Raw genomic sequence first — 14,366 nt, forward strand, 5'->3', positions numbered from 1 at the left:
CTCAAAATGGCCAGAAACAAATAACTCTGTCAAATCTGTTGTTGATCATTGCTAGACAACCATTTTCAGGTCTTGCCATAGATCTTCAGGTAGATTTAAGTCAAAACTGTAACTAGGCCACTCAGGAACATTCACTGTCTTCTTGGTAAGCAACTCCATTGTAGATTTGGCCTTGTGTTTTGGGTTATTGTCCTGCTGAAGGGTGAATTTGTCTCCCAGTGTCTGTTGGAAAGCAGACTGAACCAGGTTTTCCTCAAAGATTTTGCATGTGCTTAGCTCTATTCTGTTTATTTTTATCCTAAAAAACTCCCTAGCCCTTGCCGATGACAAGTATACTCATAACATGATGCAGCCACCACCATGCTTGAAAATATGAAAAGTAGTAGTCAGTGATGTGTTGTGTTGAAATTGCCCCAAACATAACACTTTGTATTCAGTACATAAAGTTAATTTCTTTGCCATATTTTTTGCAGTTTTACTTTAGTGCCTTATAGGATGCATGTTTTGGAATACTTTTACTCTCTATAGGCTTCATTCTTTTCACTCTGTCAATTAGGTTAGTATTGTGGAGTAACTACAATGTTATGAATCCATCCTCAGTTTTTTCCTATCACAGTCATTAAACTCTGCAACTGTTTTAAAGTCACCATTGGCCTCATGGTGAAATCCCTGAGCGGTTTCCTTCCTCTCCGGCAACTGAGTTAGGAAGGATGCCTGTATCTTTGTAGTGACTAGGTGTATTGATCCACCATCCAAAGTGTAATTCATAACTTCACCATGCTCAAAGGGATATTCAATGTCTGCTATTTTTACACATCTGTCTACCAATAGGTGCCCTTTGTGAGGCATTGAAAAACATCTCTGGTCTTTGTGGTTGAATCTGTGTTTGAAATTCACTTTTCGACTGTGGGACCTTACAAATAATGAATTGTATGTGGGGTGTAGAGATGAGGTAGTCATTCATAAATCATGTTAAACACTATTATTGCACACAGAGTGAGTCCATGCAACGTTTTATGTGACTTGTTAAGCACATTTTTACTCCTGAACTTATTTAGGCTTGCCATAACAAACAGGTTGAATACTTAGTGACTCAAGACATTTCAGCTTTTAATTTTTTATTAATTTGTAAAAATACCGAAAAACATAATTACACTTTGAGATTATGGGGTATTGTGTATAGGCCAGTGACAAAAAATCTCGATGTAATAATTTTTTTATTCAGGCGGTAACACAACAAAATATGGAAAAAGTCAAGGGGTGTGAATACTTTCTGAAGGCACTGTATTTGTCAGGATATTTGACTGGATTTGATTGGAACAGAACAGTGCCTTTCTGCTCTTCTAGAAAGAAAACCCATATTGTCCAACACCATAAGCACAGTTATAGCTTTATCAGAAAAGAGGGGACTTTTACAATGATCTGAGAATCCAGAATGAATCTGTCCAAAATGTTAGCTTGGTGTGATAAAGGGGTTGCCATGAGGATAAAATGGGGTGGGGGAAAGACAGGGAGAGAGACAGTTAGAGAAAGACTGAGCAAGAGGCAACCACTCCATTTTTTTTCCCTACAGTGAGAAGCCATTGCTGAAGGCCGCTATGTCTTTTTGAGAGTTTCCTGGGTCATCCACGAAATGAGCCCCTGTTGTGTCTGTTTGATATTTTAAGTAGAAATTGGGCACCAATATTGCATTTTAAAAGCCTGTTATATTTCATTAAGTTCTCTTTAATATAGACCACATGTATAATTCAATAATATGAATAAAGACTTGCTAAAGTGGCATGTCCCTATGTGCACCCTCTGTGACTTCTAGGAAGACTTTAACCCACTTAACCCAAAACGTTTTCACCATCATTGTAAAGCCCTGGTTATTTTGCTGCTTTGACAAAGTAATTTCTGGAGATTATTGTTTATTTAATGTGATTAGTGATTCATTTTTAGGTTAAAAAAACCTGTCCCTTTTAAGGTCAAACCTGTTTTGTGAATTAAACTCTCGTTTTAATATGGCAAAACTGTTCCTTAAAAAAAACATCTAATACTAAAACCATAGTGTAAAAGCAGGTCAGCTGGTTGTACTCTTTTTAGCTATTTTCTGGTGTTTTGTGTTGGAAAACTGAGTGGGATGAGCATAACAAGCCAACCCTGTTACCCATAGATAGACAGGCTAGAAATGTTTTAACAATTTAACATTTTTGTTGTAGCTTGCATTCAATTGCCCCTCCCCGTGGCACACAACAAGCTTCCATTCCTCCTGTCACAAGGGGATTTATGGCTGATTTAAGATGAGATCATCAACCCTGTTATTTTGTTTGGCACTTAATAGGCACTTACTATAGTGGGGAAACATGTTTTTTATTAAATTGACAGAATGTTAAAATTATGTGAAATAAAACCGATTTATTTTTACCAAGTTTCAAAAGGGACTTATTTTGTGGAATGATCCTCTTTTTCATTTGAATAGAGAGCAAGTTCTTTAAATAAGGGAGCAAATAATTGGACAAAATATATTTTTTAATGGTTTGATGTCATCTGGGTTTTGGTAATATCTGCAAGTAATGTCAGGAGTTGATGAGTTTTTAGGAAATGTTATGAATGATTTTGTCCAAAAACACCTGCAGCGTGCTATAACGTTTTTACTTTTGATTACATAGATAAAAATAACGTTAAATAGGCCGACGGGTTGGATACTTGTTTGTATATGGATGCCTTATGATGATACATATTTGTGAGGCAGTAAAAATGAAAGTATTATTGATTCAAGGGTTCTGAATGTATATGAATTGTGTATAACTCTGGGTTGTCATGGTTACATTAGTCATGTTAACTTTTAAATAGAATTAGAACAGTGAATATCTCTATGACAATAGCACTGTGACAAAACATTGTAGGCATATGAAGGGTGACATGGTACTCATGGGTTGTCTTGGAAACCTAATATAGGGAAAATCTAAAAGTATTGCATAGGTTGCTGGCAGAAGAGATGGGAGGAGAGATGCAGAAGAGATGGTAGGAGAGATGGCAGAAGAGATGGGAGGAGAGATGGCAGAAGAGATGGGAGGAGAGATGGCAGAAGAGATGAGAGGAGAGACGGCAGAAGAGATGGGAGGAGAGATGGCAGAAGAGATGAGAGGAGAGATGGCAGAAGAGATGGGAGGAAAGATGGGAGGAGAGATGGCAGAAGAGATGGGAAGAGAGACGGCAGGAGAGACGGCAGAAGAGATGGGAGGAGAGACAGCAGAAGAGATGGGAGGAGAGATGGCAGAAGAGATGGGAGGAGAGATGGGAGGAGAGATGGCAGAAGAGATGGGAGGCGAGATGGGAGGAGAGACGGCAGAAGAGACGGCAGAAGAGATGGGAGGAGAGATGGGAGGAGAGACGGCAGAAGAGATGGGAGGAGAGACGGCAGAAGAGATGGGAGGAGAGATGGCAGAAGAGATGGGAGGAGAGATGGCAGAAGCGATGGGAGGAGAGATGGGAGGAGAGATGGGAGGAGAGATGGGAGGAGAGATGGCAGAAGAGATGGGAGGAGATATGGGAGGAGAGATGGCAGAAGAGATGGGAGGAGAGATGGGAGGAGAGATGGGAGGAGAGATCGCAGAAGAGATGGGAGGAGAGATGGGAGGAGAGATGGGAGGAGAGATTGGAGGAGAGACAGCAGAAGAGATGGCAGAAGAGATGGGAGGAGAGATGGGAGGAGAGACGGCAGAAGAGATGGGAGGAGAGATGGCAGAAGAGATGGGAGGAGAGATGGCAGAAGCGATGGGAGGAGAGATGGGAGAAGAGATTGGAGGAGAGACGGCAGAAGAGATGGCAGAAGAGATGGTAGAAGAGATGGGAGGAGAGATGGCAGAAGAGATGGGAGGAGAGATGGCAGAAGAGATGGGAGGAGAGATGGGAGGAGAGATGGCAGAAGAGATGGGAGGAGAGATGGGAGGAGAGATGGGAGAAGAGATGGGAGGAGAGACGGTAGGAGAGATGGGAGGAGAGATGGGTGGAGAGATGGGAGGAGAGATGGGAGGAGAGATGGGAGGAGAGACGGCAGGAGAGATGGGAGGAGAGAAGGGAGGAGAGATGGGAAGAAAGAAACAAGTTGTGGATGGAAGAGATGAGAATGAGAGGTGAGGGAAACTATTAAAAAACTGAAGAGATCAGGATGGAGTATGGAGGAACGGGAGGAGTGGTTAAGGGGAAAAGAGATTGTGAAGGAGGTGGAGAAAAGGATGGAGGGACAGCTTGAGCTAAAGAGGAAATGAAGAGGGAGAGGAAAGAAAGAAAGAGATGGAGAAAAAGACAGAAAATGAACATTAGAAAGGAGGAGAGGAAGATAGCAGCCAGCTGGCTAAGTAAAGTTAAAAGGTATGAGAAGGCTGGTGATGATAAATGTTTGATAGATTGCTTAATGGATTGCTAATTGATTGGTTATGTCAACCAGAATTTGTGGGAATGGACCACGTAAAGCACTTTGTGACAACTGTTGGGCTTTATAGATTAAATTGTATTGATTTGATTGGTTTACTCAATATGAGTGATCACCTTTTTTATTCTCTCTCCATCTGTCTGTCTGTCTGTCTGTCTGTCTGTCTGTCTGTCTGTCTGTCTGTCTGTCTGTCTGTCTGTCTGTCTGTCTGTCTGTCTGTCTGTCTGTCTGTCTGTCTCTCTCTCCATCTCTGTCTGTCTGTCTGTCTGTCGGTCTGTCTTTGTCTCTGTCTCTCTCCATCTCTGTCTGTCTGTCTGTCTGTCTGTCTGTCTTTGTCTCTCTCCATCTCTGTCTGTCTGTCTGTCTGTCTGTCTGTCTTTGTCTCTGTCTCTCTCCATCTCTGTCTGTCTGTCTTTGTCTCTCTCCATCTCTGTCTGTCTGTCTGTCTGTCTGTCTGTCTGTCTTTGTCTCTCTCTCCACCTGTCTGTCTGTCTGTCTGTCTGTCTGTCTGTCTGTCTGTCTGTCTGTCTGTCTGTCTGTCTGTCTGTCTGTCTTTGTCTCTCTCCAGAGGTCTGTCTTTGTCTCTGGGATTTGGAAAGGGTACTTTTAAAATCCCTTGGGGATGATCAAAGGTAAGAGTGGACTTTTCAGATACAAAGAGACATCAACTGTGATTTGAATTTTTTATTTTATTTTTTACACTAAATTTCATAAATCCCACTAACAATCCACTTGTCTTTTTCAGATCTAGTTTTCCTGGTTACGTGATCACTGCATCTTCTCCAGTTTTCCTGGTTACGTGATCACTGCATCTTCTCCAGTTTTCCTGGTTACGTGATCACTGCATCTTCTTACATTTATTTGTATTCTTTACTTCACTCTTTTCTATACAGATTTGTCATTTCTTTATGCATCCTAAAATGTGTGTGTTTGAATTAATATTGGCCTAAATATTAGTTGACTTTACATTGAAACCTTCCTTCGTACTGGTCAAGTTCACCCCCAGTTATCAGTCCAGTGCATTATCAGAGATTGAGGCACTAATCACAAAGCTTACCACAACTACCACAGTGCAAATGCGTACACACACATATAACATGAGACAGAGTTACAGTACAGTGATGAACAGTTGTTTTCCTTTTTGTTACATCACCCCTGTTGTGGATAGTTTGAGGGGGGCAAGGCAACAGTCTTGATGGAATTAAATGTAAAAGGATGGATGGAAATAAGGAAGGATGAATGGATGGATGGGAAGACGGATGATTGCAATAGGGGGTTCTCTGTCACAGGCTCGGGCAATGTTCATGTCTGTCTTGAGCTCTCAGGTCGGGTGCGCCGTTCTGTTGTTCCAGTGCTGGTTTAGGTTTTCTGGAAAGCCTGCTTGCACACAACTCCACAAACTCTCAGCTCCTGCAGGGAGAACAGAATGTAAAATGATGTTCCATCAAGAGATTGAACAGGATTTTTTACAAATCCCTTTGATTCATTCTTTATGGAGAATAACCATAGGCAAAGCACTTGTACTTGCAGTTCTATTTCTAACCACCAGAGGCCACTGCTGTTCAGTGAATCCGGGGATTAGTGACTACAGGGAGCCGCTTTGCCAACTAATAATTTATTGGCCACAGATTGCGAACATCTGTTGGATTCACTTTGACTAAATAATTTGGCAGTCAAATGCCTTTTATTTAGCTTTAATTACAATAATCATAGCAATGAAAATCGGTAATGACAAGGTAATGAAGTCATTGTAGAGGTCAATAAATGTACTAATATTTGTGTGTATGAGTTAACCTGGGGTGCACTATAAGGGGCCAATTCCATTAAGGGTCTTTAGACTCCAATCCTATCCACAAAGTTTATGAATTTAGTCATGAAGCATTTTCCCTAGTGGTTCATGCTTTGTTCAAATCTTGTTTATGATGTTACCAAAGCCAGAAACCAGCTATATTTGAACAAAAACTGGAGTTTTCATCTCTGCTATTTTTTTCTATAGCCTATCTATTTATATACATGTTTTAAATCACCTGATCTGAGATCTGTTGTGACAAAAAGTGAAATCAGGAACTGAGGAAGTAGACTTGCATTCAAATGAAATAGACTCTCTTACCAAATAAAGCATATCTCCCTCCACCCAATGGGTCCAGCCTCGGCCCTCCTTCTCTCCCTTCTGAACACACACCAGCTTGTCCCCCTCCCATGAGACAGTGGTCTACGGGAAGAGAGGAGAGACACCATTATGCATTCTACTGTCAGTTAGGAACATGACCCACCTACACACACACACACACAGAGTGTGCACGACCATACAGTGAGGGAAAAAAGTATTTGATCCCCTGCTGATTTTGTACGTTTGCCCACTAACAAAGCAATGATCAGTCTATAATTTTAATGGTATGTTTATTTGAACAGTGAGAGACAGAATAACAGTAAAAAAATCCAGAAAAACGCATGTCAAAAATGTTATAAATTGATTTGCATTTTAATGAGGGAAATAAATATTTGACCCTTCTGCAAAACATGACTTAGTACTTGGTGGCAAAACCCTTGTTGGCAATCACAGAGGTCAGACGTTTCTTGTAGTTGGCCACCAGGTTTGCACACATCTCAGGAGGGATTTTGTCCCACTCCTCTTTGCAGATCTTCTCCAAGTCATTATGGTTTCGAGGCTGACGTTTGGCAACTCGAACCTTCAGCTCCCTCCACAGATTTTCTATGGGATTAAGGTCTGGAGACTGGCTAGGCCACTCCAGGACCTTAATGTGCTTCTTCTTGAGCCACTCCTTTGTTGCCTTGGCCGTGTGTTTTGGGTCATTGTCATGCTGGAATACCCATCCACGACCCATTTTCAATGCCCTAGTTTGAGGGAAGGAGGTTCTCACCCAAGATTTGACGGTACATGGCCCCGTCCATCGTCCCTTTGATGCGGTGAAGTTGTCCTGTCCCCTTAGCAGAAAAACACCCCCAAAGCATAATGTTTCCACCTCCATGTTTGACGGTGGGGATGGTGTTCTTGGGGTCATAGGCAGCATTCCTCCTCCTCCAAACACAACGAGTTGAGTTGATGCCAAAGAGCTCGATTTTGGTCTCATCTGACCACAACACTTTTACCCAGTTCTCCTCTGAATCATTCAGATGTTCATTGGAAAACTTCAGACGGACCTGTATATGTGCTTTCTTGAGCAGGGGGACCTTGCGGGCGCTGCAGGATTTCAGTCCTTCATGGCGTAGTGTGTTACCAATTGTTTTCTTGGTGACTATGGTCCCAGCTGCCTTGAGATCATTGACAAGATCCTCCTGTGTAGTTCTGGGCTGATTCCTCACCGTTCTCATGATTATTGCAACTCCACGAGGTGAGATCTTGCATGGAGCCCCAGGCTGAGGGAGATTGACAGATATTTTGTGTTTCTTCCATTTGCGAATAATCGCACCAACTGTTGTCACCTTCTCACCAAGCTGCTTGGCGATGGTCTTGTAGCCCATTCCAGCCTTGTGTAGGTCTACAATCTTGTCCCTGACATCATTGGAGAGCTCTTTGGTATTGGCCATGGTGGAGAGTTTGGAATCTGATTGATTGATTACTTCTGTGGATAGGTGTCTTTTATACAGGTAACAAACTGAGAATAGGAGCACTCCCTTTAAGAGTGTGCTCCTAATCTCAGCTCGTTACCTGTATAAAAGACACCTGGGAGCCAGAAATCTTTCTGATTGAGAGGGGGTCAAATACTTATTTCTCTCATTAAAATGCAAATCAATTCATAACATTTTTGACAAGCGTTTTTCTGGATTTGTTTGTTGTTATTCTGTCTCTCACTGTTCAAATAAACCTACCATTAAAATTATAGACTGATCATTTCTTTGTCAGTGGGCAAACGTACAAAATCAGCGGGGGATCAAATACTTTTTTCCCTCACTGTGTATGTAGAACAACTTACAGGGAACACACATGCAAACAGAAGCTTGCAAACAAACACACACTTTTCTCAGCATAGCAAACATATGCATTTTGTTGAGTTTACTGTTTCATGATGGAGAAAATAATATGCTAAAGGACTTGAATGAGATCTTCTTCCCATGTTGTTGAAGTCACGGATACAGCAGGTGTAAAACAGTACAGTGAAATGCTTAAGTTGCAAGCTCTTTCCCAACAATGCACAATAAGGTAACAATACCGATAAGAAAAACGAGAAATCCCCCCCCCCCCCAAAAAAAAAGAGAAACATGAGAATGCAGTTATATACAGGTCAGTGCCTGTACTGTTATCACAACCAGCTACTCCACAGAGAGTCAACCATTTTGATATGAATCATTCTATCCATCAGCATTTTCAAAACACTACACCAAGCCAGTTCATATTCATACCAACAGGAGCGTTCTCCTAGTGCTAAGTCATTATGACTATATATACACACAATACTGACCAGATATTATACACACCAGCTCTTTCATGGCATAAACAAGTCAGCAGTCAACTGTATAAATAGTCATAAAGGTATAATAAAGTCTTTATGATTTGGACTCACAAATGGTAACTTATGAACATTAAATAGTTGTCCCAGTGGTCAATAACAGAAGACGTCACTTCATTCCCTGATTGTAGCCTACTCGCAGCAGAGCACAAGGTGATGGATAACATGATGACCACACTGCTCGTGTTACAAAATACATTTACACATATGTTATTCAATCATTTCATCCAAACTGCTTGTCTGCGTAGCCAGGTGCCAAAATATACAGTCCAAAAATTTTGACACCTACTCATTCCAGGGTTTTTCTTAATTTTTTATTATTTTCTACATTGTAGAATAATAGTTAAGACATCAAAACTATGGAATAACACATATGGAATCATGTAGTGACCAAAAACGTGTTAAACAAATCAAAATATATTTTTTATTTGACATTCTTCAAATAGCCACCCTTTGCCTTGATGACAGCTTTGCACACTCTTGGCATTCTCTCAACCAGCTTCATGAGGTAGTTATTTCAATTAACAGGTGATCTTCTTAAAAGTTAATTTGTGGAATTTCTTTCCTTCTTAATGCATTTGAGACAATCAGTTGTGTTGTGACAAGGTAGGGGGGGTGTACAGAAGAAAGTTTCTTCAAGTGCAGCCGCAAAAAACATCAAGCGCTATGATGAAACTGGCTCTCATGAGGACCGCCACAGGAATGGAAGACCCAGAGTTACCTCTGCTGCAGAAGATAAGTTCATTAGAGTTACCAGCCTCAGAAATTGCAGCCCAAATAAATGCTTCACAGAGTTTAAGTAACAGACACATCTCCACATCAACTGTTCAGCTGAGACTGTGTGAATCCGGCCTTCATGGTCGAATTGCTGCAAAGAAACCACTACTGTGTTATTTCATAGTTTTGATGTCTTCACTATTATTCTACAATTTAGAAAATAGTACAAATTCAGAAAAACCCTTGAATGAGTAGGTGTTCTAAAACTTTTGACCAGTAGTGTAACTTAGTTCTATTTTTGAAGCTTGACACGCTGCAAGTCCCGCCTCTCCCATCTCCTCATTGGGCGTTGGTGATTGAAAGATGAACTGAGGTCTACACTCCAGTCCAGTTGGTGGTGGTAATGCACCTTTAAGTTGGTTTCCAACCGCCATATAAAGTCCACAGAAGAAGAAGAATACTCCTGAAAGAGGAGCGATTACTAGAAACTAACTAGGTTTGCCCTTTTATCTGTGGATTAATTGTTGGAGTAGAGAACACACGTTTTTGTGTGACTCAAAATGGGTCAAAATTCTACAAAGATCCAGAAAAAAATGACCTGGTGCATTTGAAGTAAAATAACAACCCAATGTTTATATCCCAGGACATATAGCTAGCAACAGCAAGCTAGCTAGATAAATGGCCATGAATGTTTCATGTGTTTCGACCTGTCCCCAAATGAATATAGTTGGTTCAGAGTTCAACCTGGGTGTCCTGATCGCGTCTGGTGTGGATGGACAAAATCAGCATGTGCACGATGGCACACAAGGACGCACGCACGTGCCCGATCTAGTCAGCATATAATGGGCTTGGAAAGTAATTAGTCTACAAGCTTACAAGGGCAGTTCTTTTTGGGGCGAAGAATATGCAGATCATAATCAGTTCTCAGAGATCCTGACTAGCCTGATTCACACTGAGGCCGACCCAAACTGTACTGTGCTGGCTTGGATATTTTTCCTTTCACGCTGTCCTTTTAAGCAGTTCCAGCAACTATGGTGGATGCTCAACCAGGCTAGCTTAGTGCAGCTCGGCTTGGCCCTATAGGCATAAGTGTTCCCCAGCACTCAGGCGTCTTTAGCCTTATTCAGCTGATTCCCTCTGAAGCAGCAAACGACCGTTTCCCCCCTCAATGTCAACTCAAGGCCCCTTGTATTCACAGTCTTACCTCAGTCAGGTGTGGGTAAGCACATAACGACTGCCATTTGAATCTGAGAGGGCATTTGATTGATCAAATCATACCGAGACATCACATTTACTCCTTGTTACCATGCAGTCTATATCCAGGAAGATGTTTTGACCCAATAAAAATTTAGTTTGAATGTACAACAACAGACTCACCATGCATTTTCTGTCATCCACCCCTGACAGATCCTCCTCAAACTCCTTGCCAACGTGGAAATCCATGTTGTAGTTCTTAAATGTACTGAGGGTCTTGATGACCATGTGGTCACCATCAACACTGATGTCTTTGTCGGTCTTCAACAAGTTGGCAATTTTCCTAATGGCAACATTTACATCTGTGTGATGGATGGGTCCCCATGGAAAGAAGAGAAAGAGAGTTTAATACTGATGACCAGTAAGGCTTCCCAAACATCACTCATTCTCTCCTAACCCCTTTAACTCTATTAAAAACAAAAAACTAAGTTAAGTGAAAAGTAGGCACTATTCAGTAGGATCCAACCTATAACTGGATCCAACGCAGTAAATCTTGACCTCTTTTTAGACATCCTTTGAAAATAAGATTTTTTTTAAATAAAAATTTGAGAGGATTCAAAGTTACAACCAATGTGTCATTAACAGTAAGTATCTACCAGTGCTCATAAACCAATTTTGAGCTATAGTCCTCTATATTTGTCAATATATTAATTGTGGTAATGTTAGCTAAAATGTCTGGTTTAGGTTTTGATTGATGCCTAGAGCGCAAATATTGACCGCAGAGCGCAGTGCCAGTAACCTCGAGCATCGGCACTTTCGAGTCCCCACACACCAAAACTCCATGAAAGATGCTGGAACAACTCACCGAGGGCTTTCATGTACTCCTCAAAGTTGTCATTGGAGATCATTTTCCAATACCCATTCAGATCAACTGGCATCTTAGCTGTTTGTTTCTAGTGTCCTTACTTCCAGTGAAAAAGGTAAAGGAGATCCGATATCGCTGTTTACTTGCGATCGAATGCTGGACCGCTGTCCATACCTCCAATTTGAACCAGAACCACTTTAATCCAATTACCTTTATTAAGAATTGGAACTCCGCTAATCCATTCCCAGCCTCCGTCGCTGATCCGCTACCTCATCTCACCCCCAATCCTACCTATGCGTCCCTGTCTAAACTGCATTTGGGAGAAGAGCCTACATCAATTAACAATTAACTAATGTGCTATTTCGAGAGTGCTTACTAGAAAGTACTTCTCGCTGTTGTAGGCGACAGCTCTGACAGCTCTGAGTCACCCAGTGTGACATCAAATGGAGGAGGATATAGAATGGGTAATGAAGAGCTCAATGTGGTCTGCCAGAATAGAGGCACCTGCTTACATTGAGAGGAAGAATAGAGATGCAAAATCTGTCTCCTGCTGACTCATATACAGAGAAAGAAGACAATCATTTTCTCAAATATTTTGGCTACTTATTTATTCTTCACCACGTGGCATTATTTATTATGACCAAATAAATAAAATGGAAAATCCATGGGTTGATGACGACATCTGTTCCATGAGAGGCCCCTAGCCTTTTGGGGGCCCTAAGCGATATTTGGTTGGGGGGCAGCCTCACCTAGCAGGCAAAACATTTTAGTGCCACCCCCTCTTGGCAGTGGATAATTTTCCCACTGGGCGCACACTAGTTGAATACACGTTGTTTCCACGTCATTTCAATGAAATTACGTTGAACCAATGTGGAATATACATTGAATTAACAACTGTGCCCAGTGTTTTTTTTGCCATGTTAAAGTATATTTTCTGCAATTCTACACATTGCAGTTTTAAAACTAATTTCATGCAATTCTACTAATTTTGCCATGTGGCGGAGAGAATATGTAATAGTTTCCTCACATGCTTCAAGATGTGTACCATTGTCCCTGTAACCAAGCAAACAAAGGTAACCTGCCTAAATGATTATCGCCCTGCAGCCCTCACCTCTGTCATCATGAAGTGCTTTGAGAGGATGGTTAAGGACCACATCAGCTCTACCTTACCTGACACCCTGGACCCATTACAATTAGCATACCGACCCAACAGATCCATGGACGACGCAATCACCATTACACTGCACACTGCCCTATCCCACCTGGATGAGGAATACCTACGTGAGAATGCTGTTCATTGACTAGCGCTTAGCTTCCAACAGCATAGTCCCCTCCAAGTTCGTCATTAAGCTCATGGCCCTGGGTCTGAACCTCCCTCTGTGACTGGATCCTGGACTTCCTGACAGGCAGACCCCGGGTGAGGAGGGGAGGCAACAACACCTCCGCCACGCTGACTCTCAAAATGGAGGTCCCCCAGGGGTGTGTGCTCAGCCCCCTCTTGTACTCCCTCTACACACGACTCCATCATTAAGTTAGCCGACGATACAACGGTGGTGGGCCTGATTGCCGACGGCAACGAGACAGCCTACAGGGAGGTTAGAGCCCTGGCAGAGTAGTACCAGGAAAACAGCCTCTCCCTCAACGTCCCTCAAAACCAAGGAACTGACCGCGGACTACAGGAAACAAGGGGATGTGCATGCCCCCATCTGCATCAACGTGGCTACAGTGGAGAGGGTCAAAAGTTTCAAGTTCCTCTTCACGCACATCACAGAGGACCTGACATGGACCAATCACACAGACACCATGGTGAAGAAGGCGCAACAGCAGCTCTTCAATCTCAGGCGACTGAAGAAATTTGGCATGGGCACTCAGATCCTCAAGAAGTTCTACAACTGCACCATCGAGAGCATCTTGACCGGCTGTATCACTGCCTGGTATGGCAACTGCACCGCCATCAACTGCAAGGCTCTACAGAGGGTGGTGCGGACGGCCCAATTCATCACTGGGGGCGAGCTCCCTGCCCTTCAGGACATTTACACCAGGCGGTGTATGAGAAAGGCCCGGATGATCGTCAAGGACTCCAGTCACCAGAGCCACGGACTGTTCACTCCGTTACCATCTGGCAAGTGGTATCAGAACATTGTGTCCCTGACCAACAGGCTCCAAGACAGCTTCTATCACCAGGCCATCAGACTGCTGAACAGCTAACCCTAGCTGTCTACCTGCTCAGACCTGCACCTTAGAGACTACTTGCACTGACTCCTCACAGAATCAACCCTTACATACAAGCATTTATAAACACACACAAGCACTCATAAACACACACAAGCACACATAAACACACACAAGCACTCATAAACACACACAAGCACACATAAACACACACAAGCACACATAAACAAACACACACACACATTCAACGCCGCTGTTCTATTATATACTATTTATTTAACTATTCGCCCAATGGGTCAGACAGCTGCACAGACAAAGACACATTTCCACCAGCACAAATATATACAGTATACCCCTAATTGGGTGAAGTATCCTCCTTCCCTCTAAACATTACATGTTTATTGCTATGCAGGACGTTAAGTGATGTGGGTAATAAACTGCTCCTTCTCCCTTAATGTGACCTGACATCTACCCCATTCCTCACTAATCCACAGCTCTCCACCCTTATCAGTGACTAATCATGTGATTACCT

The 14,366-nt window shown here is 42.3% G+C and overlaps 1 protein-coding gene across 1 annotated transcript; it reads right to left on the bottom strand.

Moving 5' to 3' along the window:
• Positions 1–5,776: 5,776 nt before the first annotated feature.
• LOC311146539 (retinol-binding protein 1-like) lies at positions 5,777–11,738 on the bottom strand (the record flags this gene model as incomplete). Its single annotated transcript, XM_084183056.1, has 4 exons — positions 11,663–11,738; positions 10,981–11,159; positions 6,528–6,629; positions 5,777–5,827 (listed from the first exon to the last, which is right to left on the bottom strand). The coding sequence occupies exons 1-4, from the start codon at positions 11,733–11,735 to the stop codon at positions 5,777–5,779; spliced, it is 405 nt and encodes a 134-aa protein (XP_084039182.1). The 5' UTR covers positions 11,736–11,738.
• Positions 11,739–14,366: the final 2,628 nt, after the last annotated feature.

Source organism: Coregonus lavaretus, assembly GCF_964263955.1.
Source record: "Coregonus lavaretus genome assembly, chromosome: 19".
In the NCBI taxonomy this organism is placed as follows: domain Eukaryota; kingdom Metazoa; phylum Chordata; class Actinopteri; order Salmoniformes; family Salmonidae; genus Coregonus; species Coregonus lavaretus.